The following is a 20210-nucleotide window of genomic DNA, read 5'->3' as shown; positions in this document are numbered from 1 at the left end:
TTCTGACTGTTCTGCACAATATGATAGCTTCGCTCAGTGGAGCGCCCCTTCTCCCCACTCCCCCCCACCACCCCCCACCCCTCTAGTCCCGCCCACATTTGCTATTTATCCAATCAACGTAGTCCTGGTCCTACAGTAATACCGTCCCATTCTCAATAGCTATGATCATAGAACAGGAACGCGCTACACGAGTGAGGAACGGAGGTGGCTGACAAGATCTCCTTATTCTGCGCCTGGATGTCCCGAACCTTGTAGACAAACAGAGGCACAGTAGGCTCAAAGAAAACAAGTCAAAACGAGATAAGGGAGAATTTCAGTGCGTTTCAAAGAGGATTGCTAACGGATCACTTTGCCCCGACAAACGTTGTGCCCCTGTCGCTTTTGTGATTAATGAGCTCGTACCTTGCCACTGGGTTCGCACGGTAACACCACTGCGCAAAGTTGAATTAAGAAGTTTGAGAAAGTTTTCATCAAATACAGTCTCCGATGAGAGGGAAGCTCTGTTTATTCAGGGTTTTCCATTCTAACGTGGATCTAGAATACTGACATCTTGGAAGATTTAGGATAACCGACGCATTTTGGATGTAACGTTTCTCTGGGAGTCCCCGCTGAGAATCCTTGGAGGCGATTATAAGAAATTCATTCTGACGGATTCCGCTCAGGTGGCACAGCCTTCCTGAGTGGACGATATGGATTTGGTTTTGCTATAACCCAGGCTATCGAAAAATTATTGTTCTTTTTTGTGTGTGTTTTTTCCATCCTTGTGTGTTGTGAGCCAAACGACAGCTGAGATTTTAATACAACGGTACTCTCCTTTGGAATTACAACCATGGACTTTGTTGTCAGTCTGGTACGATTACTTTTTGTAGCGCTTCTTCATATCACTGCTGCAAAGGTGAGTATTTCATCTAAATGCCGGGGGGGAGGGGGGGGGGGGTAGATGAATCAGGAGTATAATGCTGTTCATGTTTCATTAATGAGCTGAACCCGCTTGTCGCCAATAGTGCCAAGCAACAGTAGGCTGTTGGTAGTAGCCACCATAATATATTCTTTATTTCTCCTTCACTTATCCCACTGGTGAATTGTTCATAACGACGCGTGACCGAAGTTTATTGGGAAAAAGTTATGTGATGACTAGTGTCTGAGGCAATTAAAGCTGCAATGAGATAATAATACTAATACAATTAATAATATTATTAATAATAATTAATATGATTATAATACACCAAATAATCATACACTTATAGCATCTGATAGCATTATTTTGTCAACATCTGAATATTGAGTGACAATTTCGATTAGATCCTGTAAATCACAGGCCATTCTCGATTCCAACATTCCCCTTGTAGCTTATTGTCTCTCGTTTTATGTCAAAGTCCAAACTTCACCACCACTTCTGTCGGACTCGCGGTGCGCTCGTTTAGAGGAAACCTGTTGGGCCCCTGTCTTCTATCCAGCCGAAGGGCCGAACAGAGGGGAGGGGTGCAAATGCATTTCACTTTCACTAGGCACGCTAATTAGGCCTACTTAGGCTATTGGTTACAATTATTAGATTACAACGACTTAAATTTAATATAATTGGCATGTAGCCTTACTGCTAAGAAATATGTATCCTCTCTCTCTTTTTATGTTGATAAACATAAAACCTGAAACGTTCATACTAGGCCTACCCTTTGCCCTGAAGCGGATGCTACCACTAACCTCAACTGTGAAATCTAACCGGCCGGTTTCTCACGCAATATTGTGGAGCTGTTGCACCAGTCGGTAACGTGATTGCAGCGCTGCAATAGATGCACTTGCCTATAGGCGGGAAAATATTCAATATGGAGTAGATGCCACAAGAAGCCAAATATTGTACTTGTCTTGTATTGTAGTTTTGCCACATCATATACTTCCACCGATTAATTAATTTCTGACCGGACAATATATAGGCCTAGTCTTATTATTAATGAATCAGTCCTCTTTAGTCCCATTAAGATCGTTACAAACTCAAATAAAACGGCCTGACCTGAAAAAAATAATAAAAACGTGATGCTTAGAAGTAATTAACATAACATAAGATACAGTCATTATATTGTGGATGTGGAATGTTTAAGTGCTTTCTCTGATTGTTTGATCTGTAATGTCTTTTGCAGACTGCCCACATACCCAAGGAAGGGGAGAAGAGTAAAAATGGTAAGTACCGCATGTGAAAATGTATTCTGAAATTGTATTCTAAATACAATATTGAAGAACTAATATTGTTTCTCCCGAGTGCATTTCCCGATTGGGAATGAGGTGGATGTACAGCCACCTAGTGGACATACGCAGAATATGTTTAGGTCTTTGCTTCAAAATAGTCTGTATCATTCATAGTTTTCAGTTAGTCCTCCTTATGCAGTTGTCTCACTGCTCGCCCTCCATTTCTGTGAGTTGAGAGTTATAGTAATCTGTGTTGTTTTAAAGAGGTCTAGATAAACTCTTGATGAAAAGGCCTGAGTTGGGACTTTGGAACTTGATACTTTCAGATCCGAAACACTCCACATTGGACACAACAGCCAGCCTCGGCCCAAGGCCATACGCTCATGGTCATGTTTGTTTATGGACAGTGACTAAGTGTGGTTTTGGTTCACTTGTTAGCAGTGTCCAAGGTTAGGCATGTTATTGGTCAGTGTAGTGGACAAGGTGCATCCTGGGCTGGTCCTCCTGCAGAGAAAACCAGATGGATTGTGGATGTTTTGTTATTGTCAGGAGGACAAGGGCAGCTACACACACGCACTCACACACACGCACGCACGCACGCACGCACGCACACACACACACACACACACACACACACACACACACACACACACACACACACACACACACACACACACAATCACACCAAAAGAAAGAAAGAGATGAGTTTTCCTTCGACCCAGACAGTGTGCAGCAGCAGCAGCAGCAGCTGTGTGTGCAGAGAAACACTGGGGCTCCGGTGAGACAGGGAGACGTGTGGGGCTGTAGTGACCTTGGGTTGCTCTCCCTGGTAGTGACACACAGACAGACAGACAGACAGACAGACAGACAGACAGACAGACAGACAGACAGACAGACAGACAGACAGACTCAGTTTCTCCCCCATACACAGGCCCTCAGGCTAGGCCCGGGCTGGGCCTGGGCGTCCCCTAGCCTTGATGTCTCTGGCCGGGTCGTCTCCTGTGAGAGCAGGTGCTAGCCTGGGGTCTGGGGAGGGAGGGGGAGGACCCACCACCCACCACTGCATCTGCTGACCAGGCCAGGTCATCCAGGGGCTAGCAGAGGCTGGAGAGAGAATGGGCAGCTATGGCAGGGGGTTGAGAATGGAGAACAGAGCCAGGTCTGGTAATGGTTTAGTTTCGATAAGGATGTTGATGAAACATTAAGCCATGACCAGACCAGGGCCAAGCCAATGGTTGGAGAGCAGAGAGCATAGAAGAGCCAGCTATGGCTGGGGTTTTGGACTGGAGAACAGAGGCAGCTCTGGCAGAGGTTTAGTTTAGTTTAGTAGGATGTTGTTATAGCGCTTGGCCAGGACCAGGCCTGCTGCTCAAGGGTGGGCTCGTCAGGGTCACATGACGGAGGTGAACCCTGGCGCCGCACTGCCTGAGGTCAGAGGTTGCCCTGTTGACTCGGGGGTCAGGAGGGGGTCATGGGTCGCTGGGAAACCAATCCACTGGATGGTAGAGGGATTATTCTGGGATGTAGAGAGCTAGGGACTGGGAGGGATAGTCAGGAGCTTTGACAGATTGTGAGTTGTGAGTGTGTTTGTGTGTGTTTGCGTGTGTGTGTGTGTGTGTGTGTCCGCGTGTGGGTGTGGGGGGGTGTGTGTACAACATATAGGAGTGAATTTGTAACACCCACATTCTAAGATTGTAGATGTGTTGTGCCTGTGTGTGGGCATGCCTGTGTGTGGTGGTGGGCTTTAGAACCTTGAGCAGGTTGGACATGATTTTGCTTTGTTTTGCCGGGCAAAATGAAGACCCTCGTCAGCACAATAGACGTCATTGTTGTATTTGAAGCCACAGATCTGTGGCATTGTTTATCCGCTAAGCTGGCTTCAGTAATGGGCACCACTCAGGAAATGAACGCCTGTACCTTTCCACTGGGACAAAGGAGCACAAGTGCTCTATTCCACAGCACAGCGGAACTAGGGGGGAAAAGAGAGGATGACGTGTGGGGAGGGGGGGGGGGGGGGGGGGGGGGCGGGAGTTAGAGGAAGGAGACAAGAAATGAAGAATTAGGATAAAGAGAAGAAAAAAAAAAGGGACAGAATCAGAATGAGGGTGATTTCCAAAATGATGACAAACGAAGAGAGAAAGAAAAAAAAAAGAGAAAAAAAATGTTTCACGAAGCAAGGAAGATGAATGCGTTGTACAGTCCGGTCTTCGAACGCAACTGTCCTCTGGAGTTACTGTGTCACACTGGCACTGAAAGATAGCTATGATGACAATTGATGATGATGATGATGATGAGGAACCAGACTAACCCCTCCTCCCCTCTTCCTCCTCCTCCAGTGGTCCCGTTCATGGAGGTCTACAACAAGAGCATGTGTCGGTCGCGGGAGACGCTGGTGGACATCTTCCAGGAGTATCCGGACGAGATCGAGCACACCTACATCCCCTCCTGCGTGGTCCTCATGCGCTGTGGAGGCTGCTGCAATGACGAGGCGCTCGAGTGTGTCCCTACGGAAACACGCAACGTTACCTTGGAGGTGAGCTGAGCGGCGGAGAGACGACTCTCACTAGGGACCCGGGGGGGGGGGGAGGGGAGGGGGGGGGGATCTGGGACTTGCTTATGGTTGAGAGAGAGGAGAGAGTGAAGGGATAGACATGGAACTGCAGATCTCATTAGCTCTCCCTCTCTCTGTCATCTTCCTGTCGTCTCTCTCTAAACTTTCCTTCCACGTCTCTCTGTCTTCCACGGTCTTCTCTCTCTCTCTCTCTCTCTCTCTCTCTCTCTCTCTCTCTCTCTCTCTCTCTCTCTCTCACTCTCCCTTTCGCTCTCTGGTTCTCTGTCCTCTTTCCCCGTCGCACGGAAAGAGTGAGGCAGCAGTGACTGCCTGGCATGTCAGCTATTTTGTTTACCCATGCACAGCCTGTTTACGCCCCTGTTTATGTGGTCAAAGTCTCCCTTGGCCTCTGTCGAGAGAGACCCACTGCTGGCATGGCCTAGGAATACACTCTATAGGAATGTGATACAGCACATAGCTCGCTACGGCGTCGGTCAGTAATCACTGAACGTTACTGTTAGTCAGTGGTCAGTGAGTTGTCAGGCCGTGGTCACTGCACAGTGAACAGAGATTTTTAGCGGTATTTAAGTTAGGGAAAGGAATTGGGGTGGGCTGTGGGAGGGGCAGATAAATGGAGGGAGCCTGGAGAAGCATGTTTAATCTGAGCAATGTGTCTTGTTCTCTTGCCTGTGTTCCTCAACAGGTAATACGAGTGAGACAGAGAGTATCGCAACATAATTTTCAATTAAGTTTCACAGAACATCGAACATGTGAATGCAGGTAAGAATCGCTCAGATATCTAATATATTATTATTATTATCTGGTCCATATTTGGCATCATAGCCTTTCTTGACTGATGACTGAGTAGAATATGAATCTCAAGGTTTTGTTTCTCTCTTCATCTCTTCATTTCAGACAAAAGCCAGAGGTGAAAGCAAAGAAAGAAAAGTAAGTCCATGTTTTGTGTTGATATTGTTTGATATTTTGCGGTTATGAGTGGAGGGAGGTCTCTGTGTTCAGTGAAGCTCCACCCACTCTCCTATGGAAACTGGCACATGTGACAGGCCATGACGAACAACCAAGCACAACATCTGAATCGTTGGATTGAACGGTTTATCGGCAAATGATACTCCCACACTCCCAACTGATGCTTTACTGAACACAGACGGCCGGGACCCAATCCTCACAAACCAATGTATTCCTCATGTTGATTGGTCAGTGTTGTGGTTTAAATGAGAAGCAGTCAGCTGGACATTGTGGTACTAGCGGGCCCTCTTGTGCGATGCTAACGCTAAATGCTAACAAGTAACAGAAACAGTTGACAAGTGAAGGTGCAGTATCTTTTCACCCTTCTCCCTCGCATTGTGAAAAATGGGAAATATGGAGCACACCACCGCATACAGCGGTACTACTGAACATGTGTGTGTGTGTGTGTGTGTGTGTGTGTGTGTGTGTGTGTGTGTGTGTGTGTGTGAGGGGGGGTGGTAAAAGCAGGTAGAGATACAGAGAGAGAGAGTGAGAGAGTGAGGCAGGGAAGGAGGGAGGGAGGGAGGCAGAGGCCAAGTTCTTCATGTTCCCTTCATGCCTCCCTCGTGGGAGTTACAGGACCCAGCAACAGCAGCACACACCTTATGGAAAAGAACAGCCTCTCTCCTCTATCTGTACCCTCTCTCTGCGGGCTGATAAGAGAGTCTGTTTTTACAGTGTCTGTTTCACTCACGTCTTTTCTTTCTGCAGCGAGGCTTTTGTGTTCTCTCCTGTTTTTATGGCGGTTGGTTTAGTGCTTTACGGTGCAGCTGTAACAGTGGGAGGTGGAGCTGGTGCTCCGGACCACCCGCGGCCACGGCCGTGCCTCCCCGCCTCGCCTGCTCTCCACTCCAGTTGCTCAGTTGCCTGACCCTCGGCCCTCCTCGGCTACTTCCTCAGTCTAATCATAGCAACAGGTGTCATGCCATTAACCCCGATTTTATTTTTAACGTTGTAAATAGTGGATGAGCTTGGAGGCGGAGACGAAAAAGACTTGACTGTTCGTTGACACAGGGGTGTGTGTGTGTGTGTGTGTGGGGGTGTGTGTGGGTGTGTGTGGGTGTGTGGGTGTGTGTGTCGCTAGCCACCTCAGCGGCAGGTGCCTTTATTTAATTGGATAAGAGGAGTGCGTGTGACCCAGGCTGCACCTCGCGGGGTTAAAGCCGCAGGAATCGGTGGAGGAGAGATGGGATCATGTTAGCTGAGAGAGGGCTGAGTCAAATCCCTTTATCATGGGGCTGAGGTGACACACACACACACACACACACACACACACACACACACACACACACACACACACACACGTCTGCCTGTCACAACGCACGTAGGCAGCTCAGCTCGTAGCTTCCTAGGATGGAGGACAGGGAGAGAGGACTCTAAGTCACACACGCACACAGAGAGACACACACACACACACACATACACACACACACACACACACACACACACACACACACACACCCCCGCGTGTCTAAACACCGCATCTGAGCACAGCGATCAATACACCCCTGCTAATGAGCAGAGTAGATTAGAAAGCAGATGCCTTGTAGATTGATTACCTCCTCTTTCGCTCAACGTTTATTGATTCAACTCTCTGCATGAGCGTCCGTCTCCCTGCCTCCTCTCAGGTGTCCTCTCTCTCTCTCTCTCTCTTCTGCCCTCTTCTCTGTCTTCCAGGGGCAATGGCCAAAAAAAGAGAAAGAGAAAGAAAGAGAAAGAGAGACAGACTGGCAGGAGGGCCGTGGCTGAGGCCTATGCCAGCGTCAGCGCCTCTGGGGGGTATCTACGCGTCGGCACGCTGTCTTTCTTGATGGCTGTCTTGATTTTGGAGGAACTTGTTTGTTTCTCGTAACCCCCCCCCCCCCCCCCCCCGAAAAACCTCTTTTGCTGCCATGAGGCTCCTTTTTTTTTTTTTTTACTTTTGTCTTTTTCTTCTCTGACGTACGCACAACAAGTTAAGTCGGTGGCGAGGGCGGTATTGTGACGTTGAGGTGAGAGACTGTGAGGTAATGGTGTCTGTACTGTATAAAGCATGGCTGCTATCTTCGGCTCTCCACTAAACCTGCACTAATCCATGGTCCGTTGGGTGCCATGAGTTGAGTTGAGTCTTCAATGTTGCTTTTCTGCTTCAGACGATAGATCTGCCGATACCCCTAGTCTTTATGATAGCAGGAAGTGTCTTGTCGGTGACTGTCAGACAAACAGTGGGTTCATGTTGGGTGGCTGGACGACTGTAACCTTGAGCGGTGCACAGATAACGCCTGCTTGGGGTTGTTCTGTTCCTGTTTTTATACAGGCAGGTCTGTCAATGGCTGTGATGGCTTGCTGAAATCTGGCCTTATTCAGTACTGTTGTGTTGAATAAACAAGAGTCGTCTGAGACAAAGTAGAGCTTGTCTAGCTCTCTCGTCTGGTCTGGGTGCATTGTAGCACTCCTCCCATGTCCCTGTTTTGTCTCCGGTGCATGACCCCTCCCACACTCCCATCTTTCCACTTCAGCTTGGTAAAAGATACTGCATCTTGAAGCACCAGATATAGCGTGTACTACTTTGACTTCATTCATGAGGTTTCAGTAGATTTACCATCTGTATTTTATCATCCCTACATGGCACTGAGCCAAACTCCATGAAAGGTGTCATCCTAATGTCCCATCATAGACACTCATGGGAGCTTGTCTCCAGGGCAACAGGGTAGTGGGGAAGAGAGTCAGAGTTTGGGAAGGGTTTAAAGATGGCGGCTGTCTTATATGAGTGTGTTATTGCAGGGGAGGGGAGGGGAAGGGGAGAGCTTTATGTGTTCTATGTGTTGCTGCAGATGGACTTTGCCTTATCACACATAAACCTGTAGTGTGTGTGTGTGTGTGTGTGTGTGTGTGTGTGTGTGTGTGTGTGTGTGTGTGTGTGTGTGTGTATACAGGATCATGTGTGCCTAAGTGCAGATGTTCATTTTCTACGTTGCTCCTCTTAGATCACACATGCACCTGCCATGCCGTTTAAGAGAGAAAGAGAGAGAGAGAGAGAGAGAGAGAAAGAGAGAAAGAGGGGATGAATGAAAGAGTATATGTTTGCATGGTCAGGTCCATGTGTGTAGATGCAGTCCCATGCTTACCCCATCACACCTTGTCTGTGCTCTCTTCCTAACCCAACCACAACGCTCCACAACACTTCAACCTAACCAGGTAACACTCCTAACCTAAAACCCAACGGCCACAGAAACTGTTGAACTAACGTTGCTCCAACGTTGTGCATCGGGTGCGTTGACCCAGGCCCTCTTGGTGTACAGATTGATGATGAAAGTTGGAGTGAGAGGAGGAGCGCATTGGCATTGTGTGAAGAAGGGACACTTTTTGTCTTGTGTGTTTTGGGTGGGGGTTGTGGGAATAGAAGGGGTTGGGGTGTTGGGGGAAGGTGGAAGGTGCATGAGTGTCTGTATCTACCTCCCTTTCTGCCAGAAACGCTCTATAGCTTAGACCTCTCTCTCTCTCTCTCTCTCTCTCCTCTCTCCTTTTTGCTTCCCTTGCAGCCACTGTGAGCCTTGCTCAGAGAGAAGAAAGCGCTTGTTTGTGCAGGACCCTCTCACCTGTAAATGTTCCTGCAAATTCACACAGTTAGACTGCAAGTCCAGACAACTTGAGTTAAACGAAAGAACTTGCAGGTTTGTTTACGAAGTATTTACGATAAACAACGTGCCTTGTGCTCTTCTCCATACCTCTGTCCATCCGTTTCTGCACTTCTGTTTATTGGCTTGAATGGATTTTTCTTGCTGAGAAATGCATGGTTCTCACTTGCTTATACATATATGTGGGTGTTTGTCGGTGTGTTTGTTTATGGGAATATGTGGGCTTGTGTGTGTGTGTGTGTGTGTGTGTGTGTGTGTGTGTGTGTGTGTGTGTGTGTTTGTCTGTTGTCATGTGGAACAGTCTTCTGCTCTGCTGAATCTCATGCTTGATGTTAGAATTGTTGACCCCCTTTATAATTCAGGAACATTTTAGCGGTAGCGTAGTCTACAAATTTATAACATGACATATTTATTCCCCCTTTATGGTGGCTTATGGTCTTAAGGCCAGAAACTACACAAAACTGTCTCCCTATCTCTTTCCCATCATCATATGGGTATATTTAACCACTTATGTGGGAGGGGAATGTTAGCATCCATTGTTGATTTTTCCTTCTACCAGTCTGGACCACAAATAGACAGACATGTTTATATGTCAGCACTACACTAGTTAAGGACTGAAGGCAGAACTCATGCACGTCACTAACACTCACAGGGGAAGACATTCCCTATGGTTCCTTATTCTGGAGAAGGCTCTTAATCGAGTGAATGTACAAATAAATGGTGTCCATGCTGCTTGCTTCTCATAGAGTCAGTTACTAATCTGGCGGAACAAATCTCTATTGGCTCAAAATATGGCTGTATTCAGTCAGTGGCCCAATAGAGAGCTAACTGGTGCCTGGGATGGGACTCCCATGGTGACCTCCCCTGACCCTTCTACATCCCTGACCTCTGACCCCTAGCGGCCCCCCACACAGTGCTGGATTTAGACACACACACACACACACACACACACACACACACACACACACACATACACTTGAGCGGGGTGACCAGCGCCATGATACCAATTGGTTTGCGGGGTCAGGGGAGGAAGAGGAGGTGTTCTCTTAAGAGTGATGTGATTGGCTTATGGCTACCACACACCCTTGGAAGATGATTTGTTACTGCTCTAACCGGCTGTCTGTCTTGCCATCCACAGATGTGATAAACCAAGGAGATGAGACGAGGAGATGGGGGGAAGGGGAGGACACTGAAATGAAGGACTATTTTCTTGGCACAGCACTTTGAAACCTGAGGACGCATTCCCTGCATGGACTGACAATGACAACGCAAGAGAGAGAGAGCAAGACGAGAGAAAAACAACTGCGAACGAAAGAGAGATATCATGCCATTGTACATTTCTAAGATATTAATATATATACATACATATTTTAAAAAGGACGATGACAATGTGTATTGCTGCTATTATAAAAGAGACATTATAAAGTGAACGAGTGCGCCTCCGGCGTGTGAATGGGGTATGTTTCAGTGCCAGTGTGTTTTTGGGCCTGCACGTGGATAGAACTGAGAGTTTCTGTCAAAAAAATCAGTTTTATTTTAATGTAACACTTCACTGGATGTTGGTCTGCTGTGGATATGAATATCTGAAATACTATATCTGTGTAGAAATTTGAAGCAAAAATCGTGACCACAACTTCACTGAGAAATGCAATGGGAACCTGCTTCTACTCAGAACTCTGAAAGAAGAGAGGAACGGAGGGAGGAAGGGAGGGAGGGACGAGGGGGAGGACGAGGAGGGGGAGGAGGACAGGAGATCTCATTGCTGAGCTGACAGAATGGCAGGTCCAAGGTTCTAAGAGAGCTGTCAGAAACTAGCGGAACTATTTCCCTCTGAGATGTGATGTCACCACTGTACTGACTAACACCCAATAGGATTTGGTGTGATGAATACTTCTAAAGGGATATTAAACGTAGGTATATATGGAGAACGAGCGAATCATAAACTTGATTACATCGTCCGAAAGGAGCAGTGCCACTGTTTAAACTGTCAATAACCTCCATTTGCTTGTTTAATGTATTTGTATGTTTTCCAAAGAGATAATAATTGCACACACACACACACACACACACACACACACACGTGAAAGAATAGTTCATTATTACGGCAAAAATAACGATCTGTATATACTTACCTAATATCCCTTTGTCTAGTACACTACATCTAATTTATAATGCTAGAATATTTTCAGTATTCTGTGTATTTAATTGATATATTTATATGCAGTGTTATGGTTCAATTGACTTTCTTCTTCACCTGTCAACTTTGTCACCAATCTGTTTGGCCAGGGAAAACATGGAGAATTGTAACGGCTTTTTTTTGTACGATAAAAAAAAGAACAGAAAGATAACACTTCGACATTCCTGAAAACGTCACGTTTTTGTCGGGTTAGAGGGGCTCATAAGCATGTGTCTCAATATTGACTCATAGTAACCTTGCCACAAACATGTTTGTGAAATTACGCTCCAATGGCAGTTTTGGACTGGAGTCCGGGACATGTGTTTTTGCACTTGAGTGCCTGAACGAATAGCCTTCGTCATGAGGAGGATTGAGGGCAGTGAGGTCTCAATGACGTTGGTCAGCTTGGTCCACACTGAGACTGTAACTAAGACTGTGATCGGCCCTGCTTTAGCTCGGTTCGGCCTGCTTTGGCCTGGGTCGGTCTGGGTCGGACAACCTGAGCAGGACTTGGACTGGTGGATAAACCCAGGCATTAGAAGGAGACAATGCTTTTGCCCTCTGATGAAAAAAGAAACATTCTATTTGTATTTAAGTGTCATGCTTTGTGTTTGTTCGTTATCATGTACAGCCACGTTTTTAGTATATTTTCACATTAATATATTTATTGGTGCTGTAAAATGATGATATGTTTTACAATATTAACATTAACTTTTTTTGTTTTTAGTGTTACTATTAAAACATATTTATTTTGAAAATATATTGTTTTTTATTAAACAAAAAATGGATTTCTGTTTGGAAGCCTACTCTTTTCAACCGTGTTGAATCATCACCATTCATTTGATCCAAATGAATTGAATCAAATCGCTTATTAAATAAATCGTAATTACCGTAATCTTTCTCGGCCAATTTAAAAGACATGAACAAAATATATGACCACACAATTATCCTCCACATACATATCATTTCCCACAACTGGTAGCACAGATCCTACATACAATATCATGTAAGTACTGTAGCTAGTAGTCCTGTGCATGACCAACACTTGTCCATCTAACTGGGGTTTTAGCGCATAGGAATAACAGTAAAGATAAGAAGATCAGGTACATTGAGATTTAGATGTTTTCTGTATTCAGTTTATGTGATATGAATGAGAAATGGATACCTAGGTCTAATCCAATAATCTAACCAAGCTACTGCAGATTGACTTGGTTTAGTCAACCAGCCAGGAGATTGACCAGAAGCTTTCATTGTGTTTCCATGTTCAGAACCCAACACACAAACTTCCAATAGAGAGGAACATGGGACAGAAACTTCTCCTCAGAATGAACACGTGCCATATTTCCAAATGATTCAGCCAGATTGCTCTCTAAACCCTGAACGGTGGAGGTTTTTGGCAGGGATAGGGCTGTGATTTGTGAACAGAACCGCTCTATTTAAAGTGCAGAAGAACCTAGGGTAATGGCTTTGTAGTTATGTAATGTCATGCATTCCACCTTTGCATGAACAGGATTAGCAGGTGAGCCTCACAGGGAATAACCATTCAAAGGAGGAGGAAGAGGAGGAGGAGGACGAGAAGGAGGAGGAAGAAGCCTATTGTTTAAGGCTAGCATAGCATATTACTGTACCTCCTCTTCCTCAGTCCTCATGCCTCTCTCAGTTTAATATGAAACTGAATGTAGCCAGAATACATCACCAGACAAACTAGTTTTTCACTGCAAGGTGCAAACCACTACAGTAGTTATCCACAAACAGGATGGTCAGGTTACAGTTTGCTAAAAAGTACCTAAAAAGCCTGCATAGGTCTGGAAAAGGGTATTGTGGACAGATAACATGAATATTATCATGGACCAGAGTGATTGCAAGAAGAAAGTTTGGAGAAAAAAGGACCTGGCCAAGATTTATAGCATACCACCTCATCTGTGAAACATGGTGCAGGGGGTGTTAGGTTTGGGCATGTATAGTTGCCACTAGAACTTGCTAACTTGTCTTAATTGATGATTGTAACTGCTGACGGCAGAATGTATTCTGAAGTGTGCAGGAACTTGTATCTTGTCTGCTTGAATGCAAGCAACTGCCACCAAATTCATTGGATGGTACTTATCATACAGTAAAACAGTGACCCAAAACAAACTGCCATAGCAACTAGGGAGTTTTTCAAAGCCAAAAAGTGGAAATGTTTTGACTGGACAAATCAATATTCAGATTTAAATCCAATTGAAGATGCATTTCATGTACTGATTTTAGGCAAAAAGACCTCAAAACAAACAACAACTGAAGATGGCTGCAATACAGGCCTGGCAGAACATCACCAGAGAAGATACCCAGCGTCTGGTGGGGTCAATGGGTCACAGACTTCAGGCAGTTATTGCATGCAAAGGATTGTCCAACAAATACCAAACATGAGTGCTTAATTTGGACATTTGATAAATCTGTCCCATTACCTTTGGGTACCCTGAAATATAGGCGGACTATGCATAACATTTTTTGTCATTTCTTAATGGTGAAACCAATATGGACACAAATACCATCAAATCAAACCAATATGTACACAAATACCATCAAATAAAAGCTGAGAATATTTACTTTAACATCATATTAATTGACTGATTTAAAATGAAAACGTTTGGAGTGTAGAGCTAAAAGAAGAAAAAGGCAGTCCGATTGCATCAGCAGTCCTACTGTATTACACACAATAGGTTATAATTGAGATTTGAGGTCAGCAACATGCAGTGCCAAGCAGGCTGCCTGTATGAGTGCACCGTCACGAAGCAGTGAGATGGAAACGCTCCACCACCCCTCTAGGGAGTGACTAATGAACGCTGGCTTTGAATAATGAGCAGATAATGGAGTTGACGTGGCTCCGTAATCGCCTCACTCTCGTTTCCCCTACGCCGTGCTGTTCCAGCGTAGGAGAGCAAGTTTCCGCGAAAAAAGGAGTTCCACGACATATTATTAGTGGTTTCTATAGCCGCATAGCGCACCAATGGGCTTAAGCAAGCAGTGTCATGTTCTGACACTACTTCCTTCATTGTCTTCTTTGGTACACTTCCCTCTTCCAATGAAATGCACTAAAGGGTGAAGAATGTGTAGGATGTTAGTATGTAAGGGAGGAGGAGAGGCTAATTGACGTATTCAAAGATCTGACACACGTGAGTGAATATTCGGTCACCTCTCTGTAACTGCGAAGCCCAGACTTATATAAAAACGGCCTCGTCCAAACTGATTGATTGATCAGCAGCTGTTTGGTCAGCACATCATTGTTCTCATCTGGTTTCATTCTCATATGCAAGGCTGTATTGGCGAAGCTGTTGATGATTGGTGTACTGTACTCCCATTATTGTTTTGCCAATGGCCCCTGGTCTGAGCATTGATTACTTTATCTTATGATGACTGATGATTCACTTACTTAAACAAATGTATTTATTGTAAGTCACTTTGGATAAAGGCGTCTGCTAAATGCCATAAATGTAAAAATAAATGTAATTGTTTTATTTTTATGTGTTTTATGACGGTTAATTTGGATCATGCATTCATTTAAAACCAACACTCGGTTTGGTATTGTTGTCTTTTCATGAGAGCCATTTGATGCACTTGGCAAAGCTGGAATTATTTTGTGGACTCTCCTGAACTTCGCTCCTGTTGTTTAAAGGACAGGTGATTATGGGAAGTTGTAAACTGCTGCCCTTAGGAGGCAGGGTTCATGATAACAACACAGGGCCACTGTAACAGTTTGACTGGCATACAACTAAACAGTGTTAACACTTCACAAAGGCTTACTGACTCTGATTAATGTCATATAGCAAGGCTGAAACACTTCGACATGCCAGATTTGTTCTATAAATAAGACATAATCTTCCTCAGAAACCAAGGCTCTTGAGGAGCTAAATGCTCTGAAGAATGCTGCAAATGATTTGATCTCCGATTAGAGAGGAATTTGAAAAATCAGGCCAACTTTGACCCTGCGTTAATTTAAAGGGCTAGTGTTGTGCTGGACTTTACACTGCTACTGCTGCTGCTTTAGCAACAATAAGCTGCTGACGCTAACCTTAAACCCTCTCTGATAGAGTGTGTGTGTGTGTGTGTGTGTGTGTGTGTGTGTGTATGTGTGTATGTGTGTATGTGCGTGTGCGTGCATGTGTGCGTGTGTGCGCGCGCGTGTGTGAGTGCGTGCGTGTGAGGGCGTGCGTGCGTCCGTGTGTGTGCGCACGTGCCTCCCAAAGGTACCCATTAGATTTGTGTGGCTGAGAGTCAGACCATGACCTGTGTGCTCAGAGCGATTCTGAAAGGGTTTGGCAGCCTGCTTGTGGAGAAACCACATGGAATTTGCTATTCAAAGCAGACACATGCAACTTGAAGAAATCCTGTCGAATAAATAGTTGAAAATGGATGATAGCAGCTTCAACAGCTCAATATATAAAGATACTTTAATATCTCCATAATTGGCCAAGTTCCTCAATTTCAACACAACACCAGGAAACTCAAGACATTGACCCGACCTCTTGTTATAACATCTTATGTTGTTATAACATCTTAATGTAAAGGTTGTTGGTTTGAGCTCTGCTCGGGGTAGTCTACACCTTGAATTGACTGCACTGCAGTATTATGAATGAATGTATTGGTGAGGATTAAAGGGAGACATGGAAAATAAGGGCAGAGAAAGGAGGCAAGTGTACAAGTGGTGCACTGTAGCTTTAAGAGTCTCAGTGTGCTGCCCTCAGTTCACACGCTGTCACCACGACGACGTGCTTGGGATCAGGTAATCTTGGACTCTTGCTACAGGCGGTGGAAACTGCCCTGATGACCGGATCCGCACAACGTCACCCTCCTCACCTTCTGCCCTGCTCAGGTGTTACTGGGAACATCCTCCCGCTGTGTGTGTGTGTGTGTGTGTGTGTGTGTGTGTGTGTGTGTGTGTGTGAAACAGAGAGAGAGAGAGAGAGAGAGAGAGAGAGAGAGAGGGAGAGAGAGATTGTGTTTATATTGAAGCATTAGTGAGGTGAATTTGGAGAATGTGAGAGTGTGAGGTTGCTGATGCCTGTCCTGTGTTAGCTCGGCCAATCTAAACATGTCTGCTGTGCACTCTCACATGTCCACCCTTTACCAGTCATATCAGGCTGACTCTGTCTCACTAGGGAGTTAATGTCTACCAGCCTGTCTACATACAAGCACGCACACACACACACACACACACACACACACACACACACACACACACACACACACACACACACACACACCTCCCATGGAGAAAGAGAGGTTACAGCCAGCATTTTCCATTCCCTCCCGTCTGTGTGGTGTAACCTGCCCCTGATTTGCCTGAGTAATTATTTAAGTGGAAAGTCACTGGTTGGGAAATGACTTGGGTCTGGGATTGCAGTGCTGCCTTTTTTTTGTCTGGAGATAAATTTCTGCCCTTGTTCAAATGTCAGATGACACCCTGCACTGTCTTTTCTCTGTCTCAGAGGATTATTACACAAGAGCTGTTTGGGGTGAGAGTTTTAAAGGTTAAACACGAGCAGACAGTTAACCAGACACCTCACCCTCAACGCCCTACTGTATCTGTAGAGGACAGGACCACACTGCTTATCAGCTGATCAGCTGTGACCCCTACTGACCCCAATGAGCCGAACCAATTCAGATTCTACCCCAATGTGATCCAGGTGAGCTATTAAGGTCTTTCAAGTGTTTGTATTGAAGTGCAACACACTGGTGTTTGGTACCCAGTCCTTTGTGTTTGGGTGTCAACAGATGTGTTTGTGCCCCTGATCGAATAGACAAAGTGAAGCTCATCAGTTGTAAATAATAATGAAGGATTCTGAGAAGGTTTGGCAGCCTGCTTGTGGAGAAACCACATGTGATTTGCTATTCAAAGCAACAATTCTAAATGCAACTAGAAGAAGAAAGAATAAAAATGATTGAAATACAAATGTCCCCAGATGTGTAGACACGCATAACCAGAAACAGACAGACAAACAAACGCAGAGGCAGGCAGAGGGAGGGTCAGTGGCTGGAGGGTCAGCCAGTGTTTTGAAGGCCAGCAGTGTGACTGGCTGGTGTGTTCCTCAGTGATAAACTCAGGGAAGCTGTGTCTGCAGAGATAATAAGCAAGCTCTAACAAACACTGGGTAAACCTACTCTACACACACACACACACACACACACGCACGTGCACGCGTGCGCATACACCAGACACGCACACGCACACGCCAGTGCACATGTATGTTTCAATTGACAGACTTTGGGGTCGTGGAGTTTAACTAATGAGATCACATGTGCCTGAATGTTCCTGCATTGTTGCAGATAAGCTATTGTACACCGAGGGTACACTGCTGACAGATGACGTGTCTCTCTCTCAGTCAAAGAATGCTCAAAGGCTTGTAAGACAATGAACACAACCAAGTGCATTCACTGTCACACCCTCCTTCTCTACATTTACATTTACATTTATGGCATTTAGCAGACGCCTTTATCCAAAGCGACTTACATCAAATACATTTGTTTCAGTAAGTGAATCATCTATCCATCAGTCATCATAAGATAAAGTAATCAATGCTCGGACCAGGGGCCATAGGCAGTCACAATACTACAAGAAGGATTTGTTTTTATATATATATATATATATTAACAGGAGAGAAACTTGTACAGGGGGGTAGTGGGGGTGAAGAGGTCTTTAGGAGGAACCGTTGAGATGTAGCCTGAAGAGAAGGGTCTTCAATCTACGGCGGAAGATTGGTAGTCTCTCTCTCTCTCTTTCTCCATCCATCCTTCCCTCCCACCCTCCTTCCCTCACTACCTCTCTCTTTTTCTCTCTCTCCCTCCCCCCCTCCTCTCTCTCTCTCTCTCTCTCTCTCTGTCTCTCTTACTAGTGGGACCCCCTGCTGTGTCGGGAGGCCTGAGAATTACGGTCCTCTCAGCCACTTCATTTCTCTTCCCAGCATGCCCTGGGGCCCCTACGGGAAATATCCAGTAGGAAGACCAATAAAAGCCAGGGAGCACTACATTAAAGTGACCTCATCCCACAGTAAAGAAGAGTGTGATATATGACGCGCGGTAAGGCTAAGAGGAAGACACTATAGGGGGGTTAAGGCTACCTGTTTCTTCCTTGTCCAGTGTCCCTTGGCTGCTGTCTGTCTGTGAGTGAGTCCCCCCCCCCCCAGCCCAGTCTAGCTCCCACGTCTGGAGTATTTATGGTCATATGAAGCACAAGGCTCGGAGCCTTAAACTGTGTTGCTGTAAAATAAAAGCCATGTTGGGTAATTATGGCTACCTGTGTATTCCCACGGGGGCTGTTGTGTGAACATGTGTGGGAGGGGAGGGAGGGGTGTGCAGAGGGGCGTAGCGCGGTGGGAGTCTTGTATCCGCTCACATAAGCACACGCACAAACAAGTGACTCCACGCTGGCTCGCAGAAAAGCTGTTTCCACTTCTGATCCAGTTCTGTGTACACGTTGTCTGCCTAAGCTTTTTGAAGAGACGGTGTTCTTTATACTCTGGTATAATAAAAAGCAGTGTTAGTGAAAACTTGGAGATAAACTAAAATGTATGTATGCGTGCCTATGCATGTAAGCAATTGTGTTTGTCATTTTTATTGTACATTTAGGATTGTTATGTTTGTCAGCAGGGCTCAATAGGACATAATTAAGGTTCAATTTAATCATGTGCATATACTGAGGCATACATGTGTGAATATTATTATCTCACACGTGGAATCATGTCACTGGTGTGTGTGTGTGTGTGTGTGTGTGTGTGTGTGTGTGTGTGTGTGAATGGGGGTGTGTGCTATAGATGGGGGTAGGTAGGTGTAAAATTCCAGGGGGTAGACTGACTGAGGGAGACTCAGGTGACAGGGGGGAGCGAGCCCAGACTTGACGTAGCATTCCAGACTCTGCTTCAGGAAACAATCTTCTCCGACAATCCCAGGGGATTTCCACCGAAAAGAGCTGAAAAAAAAGAAAAAGAAAGTGTTGAGACAGGGGCAACGGAGCGAGTGAATGGAAAAAGGAAAAAAGATGAGGGTATACAAACATCAAATCAGAGCATAAACAAAGTTGGGGAAATAAAACAAGAATCAGTTGAAGCAGGGAGACGTGACCGACTGACAGAGAGTTTTAATGGTTTATTTCAAGATGAAGGCATGGGTTTATAGTTTGGTGCACATAAAGTAACGGGCACTGCTGTTCAATGTGCTTATTGCGCCTGCTTGTAAGTAACTGCATTGCTTACACACATGGGAGGAAATGGCCATTTACACACAGTTTCCTGACTGCACTGCACCTCATAAACAGGTCCCATAACTTAATTCTCATTTGGTCCTCATTTTGTACAATTTTGTGGAACTTACAAAACCATACACAATCGCTGAGTACCCAACCATGGTATTCAAGCACTGCATAAAACATAATGTTTGAGTCAATGACTTATTGTCAATAATACTAATGATCATACCAGTAAGTTAGTCATAACACTTCCCATCTTAGTCATGTATTTATTGGTTCAGCTGATATTAAACAGCCTCTGGGCATGCCTAAACACACCTATCTATGCCCACACACACACACACAGACATACACACACACACACACACACACACACACAGACACACACACACACACACACATACATGCAAGTGTTCCACGCACACACGCACGCACACACAC

The 20210-nt window shown here is 45.4% G+C and overlaps 1 protein-coding gene across 1 annotated transcript; it reads left to right on the top strand.

Annotated features, from left to right (window-relative positions):
* The first annotated feature begins 212 nt into the window (after positions 1–212).
* Positions 213–11067, top strand: vegfaa (vascular endothelial growth factor Aa). Its single transcript, XM_083679653.1, has 7 exons — positions 213–895; positions 2136–2175; positions 4518–4714; positions 5436–5512; positions 5648–5680; positions 9280–9411; positions 10514–11067. Exons 1-7 carry the CDS (start codon positions 830–832, stop codon positions 10533–10535), a joined length of 567 nt encoding a protein of 188 aa, XP_083535779.1. The 5' UTR covers positions 213–829; the 3' UTR covers positions 10536–11067.
* The last annotated feature ends 9143 nt before the right edge of the window (positions 11068–20210 follow it).

This window comes from Argentina silus (assembly GCF_951799395.1).
Source record: "Argentina silus genome assembly, chromosome: 10".
NCBI lineage: Eukaryota > Metazoa > Chordata > Actinopteri > Argentiniformes > Argentinidae > Argentina > Argentina silus.
This window is presented reverse-complemented; position numbering and strand designations above follow the sequence as displayed.

What these genes read in the sequence shown, in the direction of transcription:
- vegfaa (XM_083679653.1), top strand. Translation starts at nt 830, where the DNA reads ATGGACTTTGTTGTCAGTCTGGTACGATTACTTTTTGTAGCGCTTCTT. An exon ending in CACGCAACGTTACCTTGGAG is followed by an intron (nt 4,715 to 5,435) that starts GTGAGCTGAGCG and finishes GTTCCTCAACAG; the next exon opens with GTAATACGAGTGAGACAGAG. An exon ending in TTAAACGAAAGAACTTGCAG is followed by an intron (nt 9,412 to 10,513) that starts GTTTGTTTACGA and finishes TGCCATCCACAG; the next exon opens with ATGTGATAAACCAAGGAGAT.